Source organism: Sturnira hondurensis, unplaced genomic scaffold (genome assembly GCF_014824575.4).
Source record: "Sturnira hondurensis isolate 20B ecotype Veracruz unplaced genomic scaffold, ASM1482457v3 Scaffold0001074, whole genome shotgun sequence".
Taxonomy (NCBI): Eukaryota; Metazoa; Chordata; class Mammalia; order Chiroptera; family Phyllostomidae; genus Sturnira; species Sturnira hondurensis.
This window is the reverse complement of record NW_028073705.1, coordinates 1,281,583-1,300,918: the sequence shown is the minus strand read 5'-3', so window position 1 is coordinate 1,300,918 and position 19,336 is coordinate 1,281,583. Positions and strand designations below refer to the sequence as shown.

At 43.3% G+C, this 19,336-nt stretch overlaps 1 protein-coding gene across 1 annotated transcript in view; it reads right to left on the bottom strand.

Annotated features, from left to right (window-relative positions):
• Positions 1–794: 794 nt before the first annotated feature.
• ENOX1 (ecto-NOX disulfide-thiol exchanger 1) overlaps positions 795–19,336 on the bottom strand; it is a 285,256-nt gene continuing 266,714 nt past the window's right edge. The window contains exons 14-15 of the mRNA XM_037060071.1: positions 14,699–14,784; positions 795–1,730 (exon numbers count right to left, since the gene is read on the bottom strand). Coding sequence (XP_036915966.1) covers positions 1,599–1,730; positions 14,699–14,784 — 218 coding nt within the window. The 3' untranslated portion in view covers positions 795–1,598. The remainder of the gene's footprint in view (positions 1,731–14,698; positions 14,785–19,336) is intronic.

Genomic DNA, 19,336 nt, shown 5'->3' with positions numbered 1-19,336 from the left:
AGATGAATGGTGGGTTATCAGTGGAGAGGGGGAGGGGAGAGAATTGGGGAAGAGGTACATGGAATAAGAAGCATACATGGTAGGTACAAAATAGACAGGGGAAGGTTAAAAATTGTTTAGGAAATAGAGAAGCCAAAGAACTTACATGTATCATCTATGGGCATGAACTAAGATGGGGAAATGCTGGTGGGAAGGGTTGCGCAAGGCAGAGGGGAATATAGGAGGGAAAAATGAGACAACTGTATTAGCACAATCAATAAAATATATTTACAAAATTAAAATGAATATCTTGAGTACCTGCTTTTTGGTGATTCCTTTGTAAAAAAGCAGGAAGGAGATACAATTTAAAGCTCTATTTTTCTTGAAATTAAAAGAAAGAAGTGCTGTGTAAACTGTTGGTCCAGGTGTGATTTGTTTAATTCCTTTTCTAACTTGGATGCTTTCCAGCAAACACAAATAAATAAGTCCAGGGATTAATAAATTTAACTAACTGGTTACTGTGTACCTGCCCATGATACACAAAACAAAGGCATATTTTACGCTGACCTCATTTGGACGCTATTTCTTGGTGTTTTCATAACCTGTACTCTAATGTTGTATAATCCCATTTTTGTAGCACTTACCATTTCACAATTTTTATATATGTTTTAAATATGTTTTGTCTCAATATCACTCATGCATTTAATCATTTAAAAATGATGGGATATGAGATGGGACTGAAAAATGTGAAAATGTCTTGAGGAAGGATTAAAGTACAACAAATAATAATTTGCAAAACCAGTATGGTAGAAGTCATATTTATTGAAAAAAATTAATATCTTTGCTATAAAATTTGTAACAGGGATATTTACTGAATATTTATTTTGATGCATAAACCCCAATATTACATACCAAGTACAAGACAGTAGCACTAGTTTTTTCCTTTATTTACATTTTATGAAAATTGTTATGCAGTCTGTGTTAAAAGAACTTATGATGGAGAATTGTTACATTAGAAAAATAATATTCTTGATATAGCATTCCCAAGGAGCCCAATCACATTTTCTGCCTCTTCAATAAGGCAAAAAGTCCTTGGAATAGCATATAACTTAATTTATAAAATACAATAACTGTTCAGACACATATTCAAGTTTTCTTTTGGTTTGATTTCTCATCACTGTAAATTTTTTTTTTACTAAAACAGAAAGACTTTTAGGAAAATGCCATCAGATGATTTCAGCTATACATTATGTATATACAACTCTGTAGCCTAGCAACAACCATTGCTACACCATCATTAACTTTAAATATTTTGCTTGGTGAGCTATTCTCAAATGTAGCATATCTGAAGATTTTGCCATCATTATGACTGTGGAATCATTGTGTGGTTTTCATAGGAAAACAGATCTCTCACAGTATGAAGCTTTGTTTGTTTTAGGGAACTGGTACACAATTACATTTCCACTCACAAGAGAACGCCACAGATGGAACCAGTCAGGCTCTGCTGGCTCCACTGAGGTCTGCGTTGGACCAACCCCGAACCTCCTGCACTCACACTGCACAGCCCTGGACAGGTTCAGGCAGTTTCATTTCCAGAGATTTTGTTTTGCTTTTCATAGTTAGGTCGTTTTAATTCCTTCAAAGGCACACAACTTCCACCTTTTTTCCAGCGTTGCTCCCACGCCTGTGAATTCCTGTTTAAACATGCGAGGCAGTCGCATCAGAAGCATTTCGATTTCATTTGCAGATATCTGTTAGGAAGGAAGGAAGGAAAGTCAGTTTTAGGAGAGGAATGTATTGTAGAGGCAGCAGGGGCTGGGTGAGGATGGCTTTTCCAGTGAGACAGACAGCACCAAGTTTTCCACTTGGCTGTCGAGTAACGTCCTTGTCACAGCAGAGTGAGGAAAGCATGGATGGGATTCTTCCTCATTCTGTGAGCAGCTTTTCGGGAGGGACGTGGGGAAAATGGACAGAAAGTTCCAGGTCCACCCTTCACATGGATGGCTACCTTGCTGGCAGTGCTGTGCCTGAACAGCCCTCTCGCGACATACCAGGGGTATCAGGAGACAGAGGAGAGCTGGGAGTAAAGCAGCACCAGTGCCTCATCCTGTTCTAGGAAGGGCAGCACTCTCACCCCACACTGAGAGCCAGAGAGAGTGTAGGTCGACGTCTTGCCACTCTTTCTCTACCTTTAACTTTCACAGGGACCAGAAGACGGTCAAAGATTCGGTACAGAAACCCAAAACCTATAGCAATAAAAGTCTCGACATCTAGTCTTAAAATCCAGGTAGATTTTTAAGTGCATTTTTTTCTTCTACTACTTTTTTATTTCATACATTTTTATACCAATGACTCATTTTGTCTTAATTAAGAGCAAATTAACTACAATCCTCCTCTAACGTAGCCATTATTCTTGTTTTCATGCGTTTGCTGCCTAACCCATGCATGTGTATGGGGACCCCATGCAGCAAGGTGTGTAAGACCACAGAATTGGGGGCCTGACATTTCTGTTTGAATCTTATATCTACTAAACATTGCCTACCAAGATAGTTTCTCTAAGCCTCAGGAAGTGGGAGTAACAAGATTTCATAAGGATGTGTAAAGACCACTGGCTTAGCACAGATTCAGGCACACAGAAATGTTCACTGAGTCAAACTTATTATTATTTTCCATGGTATGTATGATCGCCATCTAGATACCATTCTAGAGTCTACACTGTGCGTTTAACAATACTAAGATTAATTTTAAAAAGAGACCAAATAGCCCAGGAAGTCAAATCAACTGTTAATATCCACATGAAAAAGGCTGCATATGATATATCCAGTATTCCTGGGCCTACAATAATATAAAACTTTAAAAAGAGGTAGTCCTGAAAGTTGAAGTCAATTGTATTTTAAAAATTTGGAGGAAATTATTTTGAAATTTGAATGCATTTTCCCATAAAACCATGTGAAACAGATTAGTAGATTCTAAGATCAACCTACAAAAAGCCTACTAAACAGATGATTAAAAGGTTCACGGAGATTTCAAAAAGCCTATTTTCTTTCAATGAGCACTGTGCAGAACACCTTTGTGAGCGCCCTCATTTCATTCTCACAGCACTTGTGTGAGACTTGTGAGGCAGAGATTATGTTCTCCATTTTATCGCTGAAAAATCCGACTGAACTGCAGAACTTTTTTTTTTTTCCCAGACAGACTTTGGGACAAACCTGTGCATGTGGGTTGGGACCTATGCATTGGTCTGCTAAGCTCTCCCCATCAGTGTCATCAGCAGCACGGAAAAAACTAGGGGTGTAGCTGTTTTTTTAAATATCCAGAACCTGGGGTACTTGTTAAAAAAATTCTCTAGCCCCTTCTCTGGAGACTGTAATCATCTGTAATTCAGATGATCTGGGGTACAGCCCAGATAATCTATTTTTAAAAATCACTCCAGGTAATTCTTATGTTCAGGCATATTTGAGTTAAGAATGGGGACTTAAATCACACAGGCTTGAATTTTAATTGGGGCTAGTTCTCAAGCAAGCTTTGTGACTTTGGGCAGGTCACTTAATAGCTGTAATTCTGTTTCTTTATGTGTACAATAGAAATAACAGCCCTGGTTGGTGTGGTTCAGTGGATTGACCACCAGTCTGTGAAAGAAAGGGTTGCCTGTTAGATTCCCAGTCAGGGCTCATGCCTGGGTTGCAGGCCAGGTCCCCAGCTGCGGAGTGTGCAAGAGGGACCTTGATATTTCTCCCTCTTTTTTCCCCTCCCTTTCTCTGAAAGTAAATAAAATCCTTTAAAAAAAGAAAAAATAACAATCTCCTTCCTACTGTTATTGAGAGAATTATATGTAAAATGTAGCACAGTGACTAGCACAAATACACTCTCTATATATCCACACATCAATGCAGACAGAGCACACTAATATCAAACCTGGTGGTAGGTGGTTCAAGCTCTGTATCCACAGGCCAAAGGAAATAAGTTCAGAGAGGTATGTGGTCAAACCCTGTTTTTAGTTGGTCCAAAAGGCAGCTTTCCTTAGGTTTTCTGAGGCCAAGTTATCCTCTGAACAAGCTCCCTTCCTGCTTTTGTAGGAGGACAGCACAGGTTTTGCATCACAGGCTCCAATTCCATTCAAATCCCAGCGATTGCCTTGGGATGAGGGGTCCTTCCTCAGATTAAGCAGCGGCTCTAGAGATGCTGACAGACTGAGGTAACAGCCAGTCCTTCATAGGCTTGTCTCCAGCATAACTATCACCTCCCTTTGAAAAATGGAGAAGAAGCTCGTGCTCTTCATCAGGAAGGAAGAAAAAAAAGCTGATTTTTGAAGGTAAAATAAAGATCTGATCTGAAGATGGCATCTGTGTAGGAGGCCGGCTGGGGTCATCTGGTCAGCAATGCCAGGCAGCGGCCCTGCAGCTGGTTGTAAACAGTGTAAAAACCTTTTCCTTACCAGACTCTTCTGAAAATACTCTCTTTAATCTTATCTCTTATCTCTTAAGAGAGGGAGTAATTTAAAATGAGGAAACTGAGGTCCAGAGATTAGACACCTAATGCAGGGTAATTCAGACATAAGTGTGGAGCCAGGGGCAGATCCAGGCTCCCTGGCCTTATTCTTAACCACTGATGCCAGTCACCTCAGGGGGTGCAGACTGTGGAGGGAGACCTCGAAATAATCTTTTTGGTCACTGCCTCTGTGCTCCTGGATCGGGACCACTGGGTCTTGCCTGTGTACATGCAGGCAAGATGTCTGTGGTGAATCCTTCAGAGTGACAGCAATATCAACAGGCCAAAAAATGGAAAATTCCCAACTCAACTAGCCTCTACAAATTCATATGCTAATGAACCCTCACATGAACCATTCACCAAAACAGAAAACAGATCCTGAGAAATCTTGTTTTACATGGTTTTCTGACCCGTGTTGAACTAAATTCAACCTCAAAGGAAGAAGACAGAAAAACAGAATCCTTACTATGGCCAGGGCCCCTCAGAGCAAGTGCTTTCTGTGCACCATCTGATGGAAAATATCATTAAACAAGCAAAGAAACTCCTCACTTGCTGGATGAAAGAAGTGAGATTTGGATTCCACTCATGGCATGACCATTAACCTCCTTCACCACCTTGTCTAAGTCATGTTACCTCGGTGTTTTCTCCTTTTCAAGACAAGGGAATTGGAAAGAAACTCACTGAATGCTCTGAGGACTTGGATCCAAGTGCTGGCCTGCCATATATTAAGCTCCCGTCCTTGGACAAGCTATTTAAAATTCACCTGGCCACTAGGGTTGGGGCAAAGATTTCAAACGAGAGGATGTAACAGATCTCTTGTGTGCTGTAAAGCACTTGAAACAAGCGGCAGCCAGCACTCAGTACTTCAGAGCCAGGTATGCTCTGAAGGCAGCTGATAGATTGTCATTCAGTACAGAGAATAAAACTGAGGAACAGAGATGTTTAAAAAATTATCCAAGGACACACAGGAAGTAGTGAAACTGAGATTTCAAACACTTGTGAATACCTTCTTTGAATAACTAAGTAACCATTCCTCAGATTTTGACACAACCAGAATTGGATATAATGGAAAGTTGTATCCTCAAAAGTAGTTAATGAGGGGTTTTCTTAGGCTCTGCTGAGGAAGAAATGCTAATCAGCCACAAAGGTAGGCAGTATAGAGCTTTATTGGGGTTTGTGCCCCCAGGCAAGGTTCTCCAGTCCACAAACTGGGGTCGAAGAAGCCGCGCCCAAGCCGGGAATGTGGCGGGGTTTTATTTTGGTTGGCTCTCTTGGTGGGAGCTGGGGATTGGTCCCCTTTGAACAAAGTGGCAGTGCTTTATTGGTGGTTCTCCTCTGGCTCAGGTTGCTATATGGATATCTGTTTTGGCAAAGCCCGCCCTTTTGGCTCTCTGGTTTGACATCAGTCGTCTTTTCCAGGTTGTAGTTCAGCTGCCATTTTCTCCTACCCAACCCATCCTGACATTCCAACCTCTTTGATAGGATAAGGGGCACTGTGTTCAATTCGGCTACTTCCTGATGTCATGGGGGAATAAAGGGGAGGGGTTAGAAGTTGGCCATTTTCAGTTTGTCAGGGAGGGGCGAGTAGGTTTGGGCCTGAAGCAGCGTCTGGTTAAAGGTAACCCAGGAGGCTTCTCGAAATCTTTCCTGGAGGAAGCTCAGAAAACAGGGGCCAAGCATTAATAGTATACAGATTATTATGACTGGCCCTAGGACTGGGGCCAGGGTGGTAAAGAGTAGGGAACACCACCATGGGGTTACTGTTTCTAGAGTGGTGGGGTCTTGGTGTAATTTGTCCCTGAGGTTCTGAGGGTATTAACATTCTCTTCTACTATGCTGCTCTCATTCACTTAGAAGCAGCACTGTTCCTGCAGGAAGAGACATGTTCCCCCTTTTTCTGCTGTTAGTAGGCCTAGAGCTCTGCCGTTCTGGAGGGCAACCTGGGCTACCGAGGTTATCTGTCTCTGCAAAGATGCTAGAGAGATGGCTGAGGCATCAAGGGCCTGCTCCAACTCAGCCGGTAACGGGCAGTAGCTTGGAGACTCAGTGAGGCCCTGGGCTCGGCGAGGGTGATGGAAGTGTTCAAGTCCAGGCCACTTTAGTCACCTAGGAGTCCAAGAAATTCCGGCGTGGCCAGAGAAGAGTCCACACCTTGATCGGCTGGTTCCCCGCTTGGAGGCACTGGGGATGAGCCTCTAAGGGGACAGGCATCCCTCCAGTGGCCAAGCTGTCGGCACTCGGGGCAAGGTTTCGCTGGTGGCTGAGGTTGAGGACACTGGCGGGCCCAGTGCCCTTCTTTGCCACACTTGAAACAGGCCCCTGGTGAGGTGCTCTTTGGCCTGGACTTAGGCTTTGTGCCAGTGTTTGCCACTGGCTGCAGGGCTGCTAGCATGGCCTGGGTTTGCAGGGCTACCTTTTGCTGTAGGCGAGCCTGGTGGGCAGCCTCAGACTGCTTCCCAGTTATTGAAAACCTTAAATGCCATATTTACCAGATCTCGGATGGGGGTTTGGGGGCCATCCTCAGCCTTTTTCAGTTTCCTTCTAATATCTGGGGCCGACTGGCAGATAAAGTGAGTGGCTAAGACAGTGGGCCCAGTGTTAGAAGCCTGGTCAAGGTGGGTATGGAGCACCATTGCCTCAGTCAGTCTGTTGAGAACAGGGCTGGATTTTCTCTGGGGCCTTGGGTGACCTTTCTGAGCTTACTGTAATTGACTGCTTTCTGGGCAGATTGGTGCATACCTGCTGCACCAATATCAGTCACTCAACCATTTGGTTGTGGCATCTCCGACCCGCCTGTCCTACCTGGTAGTCCCAGTCTGGTTCCGCCTCTGGCATGGCTTCAGCCATCCTGGTATGAGGGGATTGGTGGTGTGGGTTTGGTCTGCATGAGCCCTAGCTGCAGTCTGGACTTGGTCGAGGTCGTCCAGGGTCATAGTGGAAGTTAAAATGACGTGCAGGTCATGCCATGTGAGGTCATAAGCCTGGACTAGGTACTGGAATTCCCTGATAAAATTGGTAGGGTTAGTGGAGAAGGAGCCTAGGCATTTTTGAATTGAAGAGAGGTCAGTTAGTGAAAAAGGGACATGGACCTGAACGACACTTTCTGCTCCCGCCGCTCCCCAGAGGGGGCAAATGCGGAAGTCTAGGGGCTCTAGATGTAGGCAGGAGCAGGTGTGTGAGCTGACAAGGGAAGAAAGGTCTTCAGAGGGAGGGGGAGAATCCAGTTGAGAGGGGAGAGCCAGGGCTGGAGTAGCCATTGGCAGGAGCTGATAAGGAGGGGGAGAAGGAGGGGAAGCAAGATCTTCAGGGGAATCAGAAAAGGAGGAGGGAGGTTCTGGGGCAGTAGGCTTAGGAGACCGACAGGTTCAAGGTTCCCTTGGGTGAGGAGAACTTGGGCTCTGGAGCATTGGGTGCACAGATCCGGGCAGGAGTGCGAGGCCCAAAAGCCCTGAATGTAGGGGACCTTAGGCCATTTGCCAGTCTGTCTGCAAAAATTATCTAGGTCAGTAAGGGTAACTAAATTGAAAGTGCCTTCAGGAGGCCAGGTTTCACGATTATCGAGCTGATATAATGGCCAGGACGTAGTGGATAGGAAAATCTGCCATTTTGCTTGAGGCCAGGATCAGTTGCTGGCAAATTTTTCAGAAGGCACCTAGAGGTGACTTAGGATCTGGCTTGGACTCCTGTCCCCCATTCCTGGTCCCACAAGGATCAGCAAATGGGAATTGGTGTCCTTCAACCCAATTTGCTGATCCGGTCTGGTAAAAATGGGGGTTTGGGTCCAGGGACCTCTCCTCTGGTGCCCAGAACCTCTCAGTGGAGGGAGAGCAGCCTCTCCCAGAAGGGTCACCCCCATGCAGCGCTGCGGTTTTGGTGTGAGAGCAGTCTCTCCCAGCAGACTGGGGCCCAGAATCAGCGTTTGGGGACTAGAAACTTAAGGGCAATGGACTTAACCTGGTTCTTAGTTCGGACTGGTGGGGTGGCCGTGAGGCCTCCTAAGGGAGTAGGGAGAGGAGCGGTCATCAGCAGACAACAAATCCTCCTGGGTTTCAGCACCAAATGAAAGGTTTTCTTAGGCTCCGCTGAGGAGGAAATGCCAATCAGCCACAAAGTTAGGCAGTATAGAGCTTTAGTGGGGTTTGCGCACCTGGACAAAGTTCTCTGGTCCACAAAGTGGGGCCGAAGAAGTCGAGCCCAAGCAGCGAATGCGGTAGGGTTTTATTTTGGTTGGCTCTTCTAGTGGGAGCTGGGGATTGGTCCCCTTTGAACAAAGCGGCAATGTATCATTGGTGGTTCTCCTCTGGCTCAGGTTGCTATGCGGATATCCATTCTGGCAAAGCCCACCATTTCGGCTCCCTGGTTTGACGTCAGCTGTCTTTTCTGGGTTGTAGTTTAGGTACCATTTTGTCCTACCCTGCCCATCCTGACAGTTAACTCTAAATTGCTGTTAATAGTGAGGGGTGTAGACTGATTCTGCCATAAAGATGTAAATAACGTGGACAGGAACGTGCTACAATTACAGAACAGACCATCTCAAGTGAAATCCTGTCTAATATGTCCATGAAGAAAGATCAAGGAGAAACTGCTTTCAGGTTAGATTAATAGTTTTTAAACCTTTCTATACCCTGAAAAAAGAAATAACCTTTATGACAAATTCCATTTTGAATTTTCAAGAAAAAATTCAAGAAAAAGTTCTATTTGTCCTGCTTTTATACACTATGGCAAAAGAGCTTTTACTTTGCAAATACCTTCACTTACTTTATTTCTATTTTCTTCTCCTTATAAATAATTTCACAGTTTTTGCTTTCTAATTTTTGCTTTCACACTATTCCTCATCATCCTACAGTAATTTCTTGCTCTTGAGAACTGAAAGAGTCATGATGTCATCACATTACACACACATTACACACAGCAGCCAGCCTCCCTGGATGAGCTCAGTGTGAAACGTACCCATTTCCTCCTTGGTTGTGCAGGATTCCCTTCGCTGCATCCCTTTGGAGAGCAGAGATTCTCTCTAAGCATCCCTGTGTCATGGAGGGGACTCTGGGGCCCAGGGCTGCCAGCCCAGTTGCTGAGTGGAGGGGCTGTAGCCCTGCTCTCCCCATCACCGCATTCCCTTTCTCACAAAGATGCCATGAGGAGAATGAAATACATCTGGTTAACATTCCTGTGTGCCATTATAATGGAGGTTAGAGGCATGTGCTGTGACTATGAAACCTCATTCCTCCATTCATCTTGTATTTGGTGCTCTATAAGGTGAGGAAGATGGTCATAAACATGTTTTTATTACCCTCTTAATCAGCTGGCTTTTGTTCCAAGAAATTGGTGGTGTGCCTATTTCCAGCCTTTGAGGCCAGCGCACTCCCTTATCCCTGTTTTGCTTAAAAGTTTCCAGTCTAACATTTATTCTTTTAGAAAGGATTGATTTGTCCTAATTTAAAAAAGAAGAAGAAAAGATGAGAAGGAATAGAGGCCCCACTGTTGAAGGGGCTTCTGTGGTTGGTAACCCCATAAAGGTAATTTGTAAGATCTGCTTAAATTTTTCTCTGATTTGTGGACGCTAGTCCAAGCCACTGCCTCCTTGCCAGACCCCTAAGCACATGTGTAAACTGACACAAGCAGACATAAACCAATTTTTTAATAAGGACAGTTGGCTCTATGTGCCAAATTAGTCAGGCAAGGGAAGCCAAATGATGTGGGGCTCTTGTCTGAGGTACTGAGGTACTGAAAAGACAGTGGCATAGGCTTTGTCAAGGCTGGACAGAGCAGCCAAATGCAAGACCAGAGTTCCTTCCACAGGGTAAACTGACTGTTCGCCTTCAATGCACATTTTTCACATCCCTGGGCAAAGCACACCATCAGCACACTGATACCACCACAAACATCTGCAGAGAGAAAAGCAGAATATGGGGGGAAGACACCAGGAAGGAAGTGTGGGAGAATAAGGAAAGAAGATAAGTGAAGAATGAGGAATAGAGGAGGGAGGAAGGAAAGAACAGGCGGAGGAAAAGAAAAGGAAAGAAGGGAGAAGATAAATAGAAGGAAAGAATTAGAAGGAGAAAATGAAAGATCCGGATGGAGAATGAGAGGAGGAAGAAAGGAAAGAAGGAAGGAGAGAAAGAGAAAGGGAGGAAACGCACAAGGAAAGGTGCCCCAGAGGGAAGTAACAAGAACAAGTGTGGATTCAAGGACATCTCCTGCTTCACTAAATATCTGCCTGCCCAAGTTAGCACTTCATTAGTTCGTCCCAGATTCTCAAGCTGCTTTATAGATATGCCATTTCCCCAACTAGACCTCAAGCTTTTTCAGAGCAGGGTTCTTAAATTTCTTTTAGCCATTCCATGTTCCTTCTAGTCCCTAGGACAGCGCCGAGTAAGGGAAAAGCAGTGAATTACCTCAGTGGGTCCCTGACAACCTTGTCAATTTCTCTGGCTGTAGGTGAGCAAATGTCTTTAATTTTTTTTTAAAGTTAAATTTGTCAAAAGGAAGTGTATATACCTCCAATAGTTCATATGTCATGTGCTTTCCAGAGGTGCTGTGATATCTAAAAAACACATTCATTATAGCCTTTCTAAGCAACAGAAGCCTCATTCAATCATTAATATACTGTGACAGGTGGTTATTTAGGAGAACACCAGAATATACATAATTTTAAGATTATTCAGGTGGGCAATCTTACAAATACTATTGGGGACATTTAATCTATGCTACTGCCTAGCTATAGTCTGGGAAAGAATGCTCTCCCATTAAGGCTGATTTGAATCCCTTTGGAATTGATAAGATATTTTAATTTTGTGTTTCCAGAGTTATGCTTTTAGTATAGACATGCAAATGGTTTGACCCTCTGGAGGGAAATGTGCACATGCCCATGAGGGGCTGAGCCTGTCACCAACTCTGGTATCATGACAAAATGGTGAATCTTTCTAAATCCTCCAGGATCTGTAGCTACACCATGTTGAGTCCGGTTTTCAGAATCAAACCTTCCACCCGGTGGGCCTTGGGAAGAGGCTGCAGGTAGCTAGAAGGAGCAGCCAAAAACACTTGGAAAACTGGGTCTTAGTCTCCTAAAGAACACACAAATTGGAGGAAGAGCAGAAGGATCTGTTCTATTGTCTGTAAAATAGGAAATATTGACCTTCTAATGCTCACCTCTTCTTTCCTCAGGATTAGCAAGTGGGCTTGAGGTGTTCTGGGCTGATGGGGAGATTCTATGCATCGATTAGAAACCATATTCAAGATAGTGTTGCCTGTTCAAAGACCTTACCTGCCTGTGCCCAGGGTAGGCATTTTGATTCAACAAGCATTCAGAAGGCTCCCCTACCCAACTTTCCCTGTTTTCCTATGAATGAATCTGAATGAATCTTTCTGACTCGGTCAGATGGTTTTGATATGACGGAGCTGAGTGAATGGCAGTGAGTGCTTTAGAGGAGGCTGAGAAGAGAAAGATATGCAATTATCATTATCAGAGTAGAAATAATTTTTAATGGGAAAATGGTCTGTCATGCTACACAGTTTTAGGGAGGCATGTGCAGTTTACATGCCCAGGGGAATTTAAATTAATTCCTGTCTCTCCTTCCATTTTTAATCATTCTTATTTGGCCTTGGAAAGTCCTAATAAAAACAGTTCCACTGCAGGCTGGATTGAGCCGGCTTTGCTTGCTCTCATCAGCACTGGGATAGGCAGCACCTAAATGTACTTTTACCGCATTTGTGGTGGCAGTGGTGACGTTGTCTGATGTCAAGGGAACTGTGTTGTTTTAGGTGGAATTTTTACAAAGCTATCCTACTGGAGTCAGCACTCCCCAAGTCTGCTACCAAGGTGTTGTGGAGGCCAGGAAGAAGTCACTGCCTAAATGTAACATCAACCAAGCCTGGTGGGGCACCCATGACACTCGTTGGTTCTGGTTAACCAGGACAGGTGCACCAGCTGCTGCACTGGAGAGCCTCAGCACTGGCGGGCGGGCTGGCTGCAGCTTCAATATTATTAGCTGTTTTGCAGTTGAGGCCGGGACCAGGCCCTGGTGGGTACTTAGAGGACAACCTTTCATTTTCTGTGTTCTGCTTAAAGCCCTGAAGATTTGGAATTCCAGTGTATAGCAATAATTTGCTCTCTGGATTAAAAAGTCAATATCCTTTCAATTTCACTGGGATAGAAAGAATATTTAATCTAATCCCTAGCACCCAGAAGTTTTAAGTCAGAGCACTTTTTCAATGTATGTTTTACCTCAGGCATGAGGAAAAACTTGACAGCTCTACTGAGCATTTCATTCAGGAGATAGATGGCTGTCTGGGGACCCTGTGTATTTCCTCTGTGAGGAAAATACTTTCTTCACTGTCTTCTAAAATAAAAGTACCAGTCTGAGATGAAATGGAATTTCCCTTGACTAAATTCCTTCTGGAAACCATCATCTAATGACCAGAGATGTCTGAAGGTGACCACACAAATCTCACCTGAGCAAATGAATGATGGACACTTGGTCCTGAGGGTAGGAATAAAACAAGAGCCTCTATTCCACCCAAATAATTCACTATTTATTACCTCCAGGTGGTTTCACATGTACACGTGCGCTCACACGATTGTGTGATAACACACACGCACATTTCACAGATGCACAGATCACCAGCCTGCCCTGATGCGGCAGTGGAGACCAGAGCTCTGGAATTCTAGACAAATGACAAGTGCACTCCTCGGCTATTTCAGCTCATACTAAAAACAACTGCTTCTCCACAAAGGCTTCACACTTAGGATTTCCGTACAGGGGAAGAAAGAAATGTCAATAATATCAGGGAAGACAAGGACAACTAGAGTAATGATTTCTTACGGGCTTATTCTAGGCCAAACACATTGGTGCAGCAGTATTACATGGAATTCGCCAAGCAAAAGTAGTACAGATAGTAAGGAAGCATGGAGGAAAAAAAACAACAAAGAAGCCCTTCAAAGTTTTCTCTCAACAAGGTAACATCTAGAGTTCTTCCTTCTTACTTCCTGTGAGTTAAAGTGAGCATTTTCTACTACCTCCCTGTCCATGTGAGGGGAGCACACATGGAAGACACTATTATGATGGTTAATTTCAAGAATCTTACAATCTCCTCATTCCCTTTCACTCTGCTTTGGTTCATTCCCCATCACCAGCTGTGATAGAATAAAAAGACAGGAATATCTATGGCTGAAAATACTTTTTGTTCCACACGACTTCTCTCAAAGGGGAAGTATAAGACCTATTTAGAAAAGCCAAGCAATTGTGGGATCATCAACTGGTAAGATCATTTGAATCAAAATAAGAGCACAGTGTAGTAATTTACCTGACACTAACCATTGAAAATTTAGAGTGACTTATATGTGTGAATTTCAGGGTCCTAGAACTGCCGGTTGTGCTCCTGGTCCTACAAATTCCAAGTACTTTGCTCTGCCCTGTGGAAGAGTTTCTTCTCTCATTTTTCTTTCAAGCAGGACATTTGAAAAGCTGCTGAGTAACCAGCCTGGATTCTGTGTTCGATCCTGTGTCCCTCCACTTCCAGGATCTCCTGGTGCCAGCAGTACTGGTTAGTGGCTCCCCTTTATTTCTGCAGGAACCTCTCTTGTTGTTCACTGGAATTTGATACATAATTGTGCTCTTTTGCCCCTTCTCTTTGGGTATAAAAACACTGCAGTGGGCTAGGAGTATAGCTGATTTGCAAATGGGAAAAACAGCCACAGAGAAATGAGGAGTGATGTACTGACTCTAGGAGTAACCCTTGAGGGGCAAAGCCAACTTAGTAATTTTTGTCATTTAGAGAATAATGCTGAAAAACAACCATTAATAACAATTTTCTTGAGAGTCATATCAGATCTCTACTTGAGGTAATTTTTTCCTTTATTGTGTGAGGTCCTTACCAGAGTTCTGTGAGACTATGGGCTAAGGATAATGCCCCACGAGCTTCCCTGACCTGATTTCTCCCTTGTTTTGGGAACTTTCAGGCCACACTGCAATTTTAAATCCCTCAGAATGCTTTTAAAACTAATTTGACATCTGCTGAAAGTCATTGCCATGTTAGATAACTGCTCTTCTTTCTACAAAGACAAAAGTGAAAAGAAGACAAGTATCTGCCCAAAACCAAAGTCCTTGGAAAGAAGTGCTGGTCAGCCTCCACGCACCACTGTGTCCCTGATGCAGTGCACATGGCTCCCTGGCAGCCAGCCATCAGCATGTTCAGTGTCAGCAGTGGGAGCCCCTCTGGAACAAGAGTTTACCTTAGAGTCCAGCTGTTGCATGTACGACCAGAGATATTCTATATTGGCTCCGAAAGGATGGACATGGAGAAACGTTGATATGATGCCTGAATTAAAAGGACAAACATTGGTTACTGAGAGGCAAATAAGTCTCATCTATTAGATAACATATCGCAATGCCACCTAACTCCAGTGGTGGTTTTGTCAGGCTGTCATATATAGTCTTGCCCTTTCTAATGGGTCTCAACAAAGCATTCAATAACAGCCCATTCGGAAGGCAGCAATAGTAACAGGACAAACAGAACACTCCATCTCATGGAATGACAGTAGTTAGAAATGCTAGAGCCTGAGATAATATATAGATGAATGACAGTATTGCTAAACAAAGGTTCCTGGAAGCATTTCAACTACCAATTTTATGCTTGATTTACCAATGTAAAATTGTAGTTAGTGGGAGGATAAAATTCTCTCCTTTCTTCCCTTCCGTGGACTCTGCCATATGAAAACGGCTCATACAGCTGTGCTAGAAATCACACTGCCTCAAATTTCCCTGACAGTTATAGCTGCTAGTTATGAAAAGTATTTAATCCATATTTCACATAACTACCACAGAAGGAAGCATAAATCCTTTTTGAAACCTTTGCTCTTTTCCCCTGGTTGTTGCTGGTGTTTCAAGGGGGCCAGCTTGCTTTCTCTTTCTCTCTGTGCTAATTTACAAGATTGTTTGAAAGATTTGGGAATGGATGGTTTGGCTGGAGTCTGATTATAAATCGGAAGGCTTTTCTATCATGAAGAATCAATTGTCAACATTGTACTAACACATGAAAAGCTTGATGTTGCTGCCACAGCTGAGGTAAAAGCATTACCTTTCTCCCCTCCCTGCTCCTATATCCAAAATCAAAATAGTGACTATGACAACGTGGAAGCCACAGACTGTATGCTTCTCTTTGTTAAGAAACTGTGCTCAGACTGATGTTTGTTTGGTTCTCTTTTAAGCAGGCTTTGAGAGGACTTAAATCTGAGGATAGACCTTCACATTGTATATTCGGCAGCTTTGATGCTTGAAAGCTAAAGCAAAGGGAAGCCCCACCTTGTATAAAATGCAGTCGGGGAAAGACTGGATGAGAGCCCGTCATCCTTGTACTGGGTCACCCTGTGATTAGTGGGTAGCCTTGGGCTGGTCTGGAGTAGGCTCTCATGCCCCTCTAATCTCTTGCGTGATGCTTGCGATGCTGTGAGAGGCTTGCCAGTTTTTAAAGAAAAGTTAGCAGTTTATCCTTAGGTTGAGGGCATGAACTAAAGCGTCTAGACAAGCAGTCTCAAAGCCTTGTCCTCAGAACACTGCTTGCATGTGGGTTTTTATAGATGACAGTGAAATGAGGAAGATAGCAATAATTCATTACATTTCTCCATAAAGCTCAAACCTCACTTTCAGAAACTGATCTCTTTTTCCTGAGATATAAAGCACTACCATTTTATTCTGAGATTATGTTCTTCCCTTTTTGCTAAAATGTCCTTTTCATGAAATACTGGTGATGACAAAAGGCAATAATGGTAGTTAATAAAGGCAATATCTTTAGGTGGCAAGTAGCCATTTTTAATTTACTTAAGTGGTATTGTTTAGTTCCCCTCCTACAACTTTATTTGTTAATTTATCTTTTAATTTTTTAGATTTGGCAACAGCTTCCCCGTGTCAGAAATTCTTAAATCTGGTGAAGTGGTATTATATGTAATTGTGTTACTAATAAGAGCTAACATATGGAAGCTCATGAATGATTTACTAAAAGAAAAATTAGAAGTATTTTGAAAATAACACATTTATTTGCACTTCTTAAGGGGGATGGGGATAGAATCCTTCAGGATGGGGGATGGCACTTTCCCTGCTATCCCAAGCTGAGGACAAGTGGTGCTTGGACATACACCACTTTCCACAGAGACCCTCCAACAAATGACGGACAGACCCCCCCCCCCCCCATAAAAAAGACAGGGGTAGTCAGCTCTGGCTTTGTGACTAGGCAAAGGTATTTCTAGTGAGGAGTTCTTCTCACATACAGGGAGGATAGGGGGCGCTCCAAGAGTCGGTAGGGGCATTGTAGGAGGGGGCAGCATTCCTCTCCTGGGTCCCACGTCTGCTTAGGCAGCAGACTGACAGATCTGGCTTTGTGCTGACCAAACACAGGGGAGATGGTGGGGTTGAGATGAGGAGTGAGCAGTGTGGCACTGTACCACTGGAGGTGACAAGGATGTGTGAGTTTTTTATGGGCAAAAGCATCTCAGAAGGTAAAGGGGCTTGAGCAGTCTTATGAGTTAAGTACCCCAAGGGCCTCAGCAAATTGAGAAAAACAGTTTTCATATTACTATCTCCACTGGACAGAGACTTACCAGCATCTCCTAAGAACCCACAGACTGTCCTATAAATGCCCAAGGGGATGTGACATGAAGTTACCTAAAGATCTTTAGTAGAATGAATAGAATAAGTCAGAAGAGGATTGGGTGGAGAATGGGGGAGAGGTTGATAACACTTGACCTAAAAGATGAAGACCTGAAAGAGGAAATTGAGGGATACCAGAAATGGGAGGACTAGGAGTTGTCACTCTGTGCACATGTACTATCCTTCTCTTTCACTGTTGACTGCCCTCAGTCCCAGTCCTGGTCTGCACTCTTATGGAACCCTGTCCATAGTCTTTGTGAATTCTGGTTCAGTATTGCAAATATAGTATGCACTTAGAAGAGATGTGGGTTGAATGAATGTATCCCCTAGAACTTAGAATAGCCAATGTGCCTGTTTAAAAATTTTGCTGCTCTACTGTTCAATTATTGATAAATGGGGATAAACAAGAACCTTAAAAATTGTTTAACAAATGATATAATAACCTTTCTAAAATCAGAATACTTTGAGACATATTCACCTGTTATCCCTGCCCTTAACTCATCCTGTTATAGATTCAAAAAGGCAGAATAACTTGGGTGTTTTGGGCATGGGAACCTTTTTAAAACATATTTTTTTACTTGAGGTAACATTGGTTAATACAATTATATAAGTTTCAGGTGTACAACATAATTTGATATCTGTATACACTATAGTGCTCAGCACCAAAATTCTAGTTTCCAAATTCTAGTTCACCATGTATTTGACCCTCTTTACCTATTTTCCCCTACACCTACTCTTTTACCCCCTTTTACCCACCAATCTGTTTTCTGTATCTATGAGTTTGTTTTTCTTATTCATTTGCTTTTTAAAATTTATATTCCACATATGAGTGAAGTCAAAGTTTTTGTCCTTTTCTATCTGATTGATCACTCTTAGCACACATCCCTCAAGCTCCATCCATAGTGCCACAAATTTAATCATTTTTATGACTGAGTTATATTCCATTTTTTATATTTATCTCTTTTTCTCTATCTTCTCTATCCATCTGTCTATGTATTTACCTACTTACTTATCTGCCACATCTCTTTATCCATTCATCTGTTCATAGACATGGGTTATTCCATATATTGGTTATTACAAATAATGATTACAGGGGTTCCCAGCCCTGCTCCCCCCAAGTGCTTCCCACCTCCCTTCCATCTCCGCCCCCACCTTAGTTATTGTCCATGCGTCCTTTATACTTGTTCATGTGAGTCCTTAGTTTTTATGTTTTTCTAAGCATGCTTACTATCTCTTCATTAAGTTCTCATTGAATCCACCCATTCTTCCCCTAACATCATTAAGTATTTTTATAACCATTGTTTTGAAGTCTACATCAAGTAAATTGCTTGCCTGTATTTCATTAGTTCTTTCTCTAGAGATTTCTCCTCTTCTTTTATTTGGGGCACATTTTTTTAGTCTTCCCATTTTGCTGTGTTTTAGGTAGATTTTCTATGTCTCCCAATCTTGGTACAGTGGCTTTATGTAGTAGGTGTCCTGTGGGACCCAGTTTTCAGTCTTCTTAATCACCTGCACTAGGTGCTCCAGGAATGTCCCTTGTGTGTGTTATGTGTTGTAATTGAGTCTTGATTACTAATGGCCCATTCATGCATAGGATCTGCCCCAGGCTCTCTGTCTGTGAGTCTCAATCCTGGCATGCAAGCAGCTGTGCAGGTGCTGACCACATGAAATTGAATTTGCTTTAGCAGTGTTTGGTGCCTGCCAAGAACTCCGTCTGGATATGCTGCTTATGAAGCTTATTGGATCCTGCTCTGATGTTGTCTAAAACCCACTGGGTAGGGTGGTTTGGGGCCTCTTGGGAGGGACTCTGGGGCAGGCCAATATAAGATAGTGCCTGTGAGTGGCCCTTGGTAACCTGTTTGAAGCTACAACCAAGCCACAGTTTGTGACTGCTTCTGCTAGGTCTGGGTGTAAGAGGGAAGGATCAAGCTGCACATTAAGGCCCCAGAAGCAGGTCAGAAAAAGTCCCAGTGCAACTCAAAATCTGTCTCTGCCTGCCTCTGCCTGCTGGCTGCTTGTTAGGCAGTCACTGAAAGAGCTGCTGGTGGTACTCTAGTTGCATGAGCTAGGTCCTTGATAAATCTCCAGGTAAGGATCAGCGGTGTTCACCAGATTGATACATATTCAAAGATGGTGCCAGTGCTTGGTCTAAGGCTACTCAGCAAAACTCCCAGTGTATAACAAGTCTAGCCACCACCCATTCGGTGCTTGCATACCTTCGTGTTGGT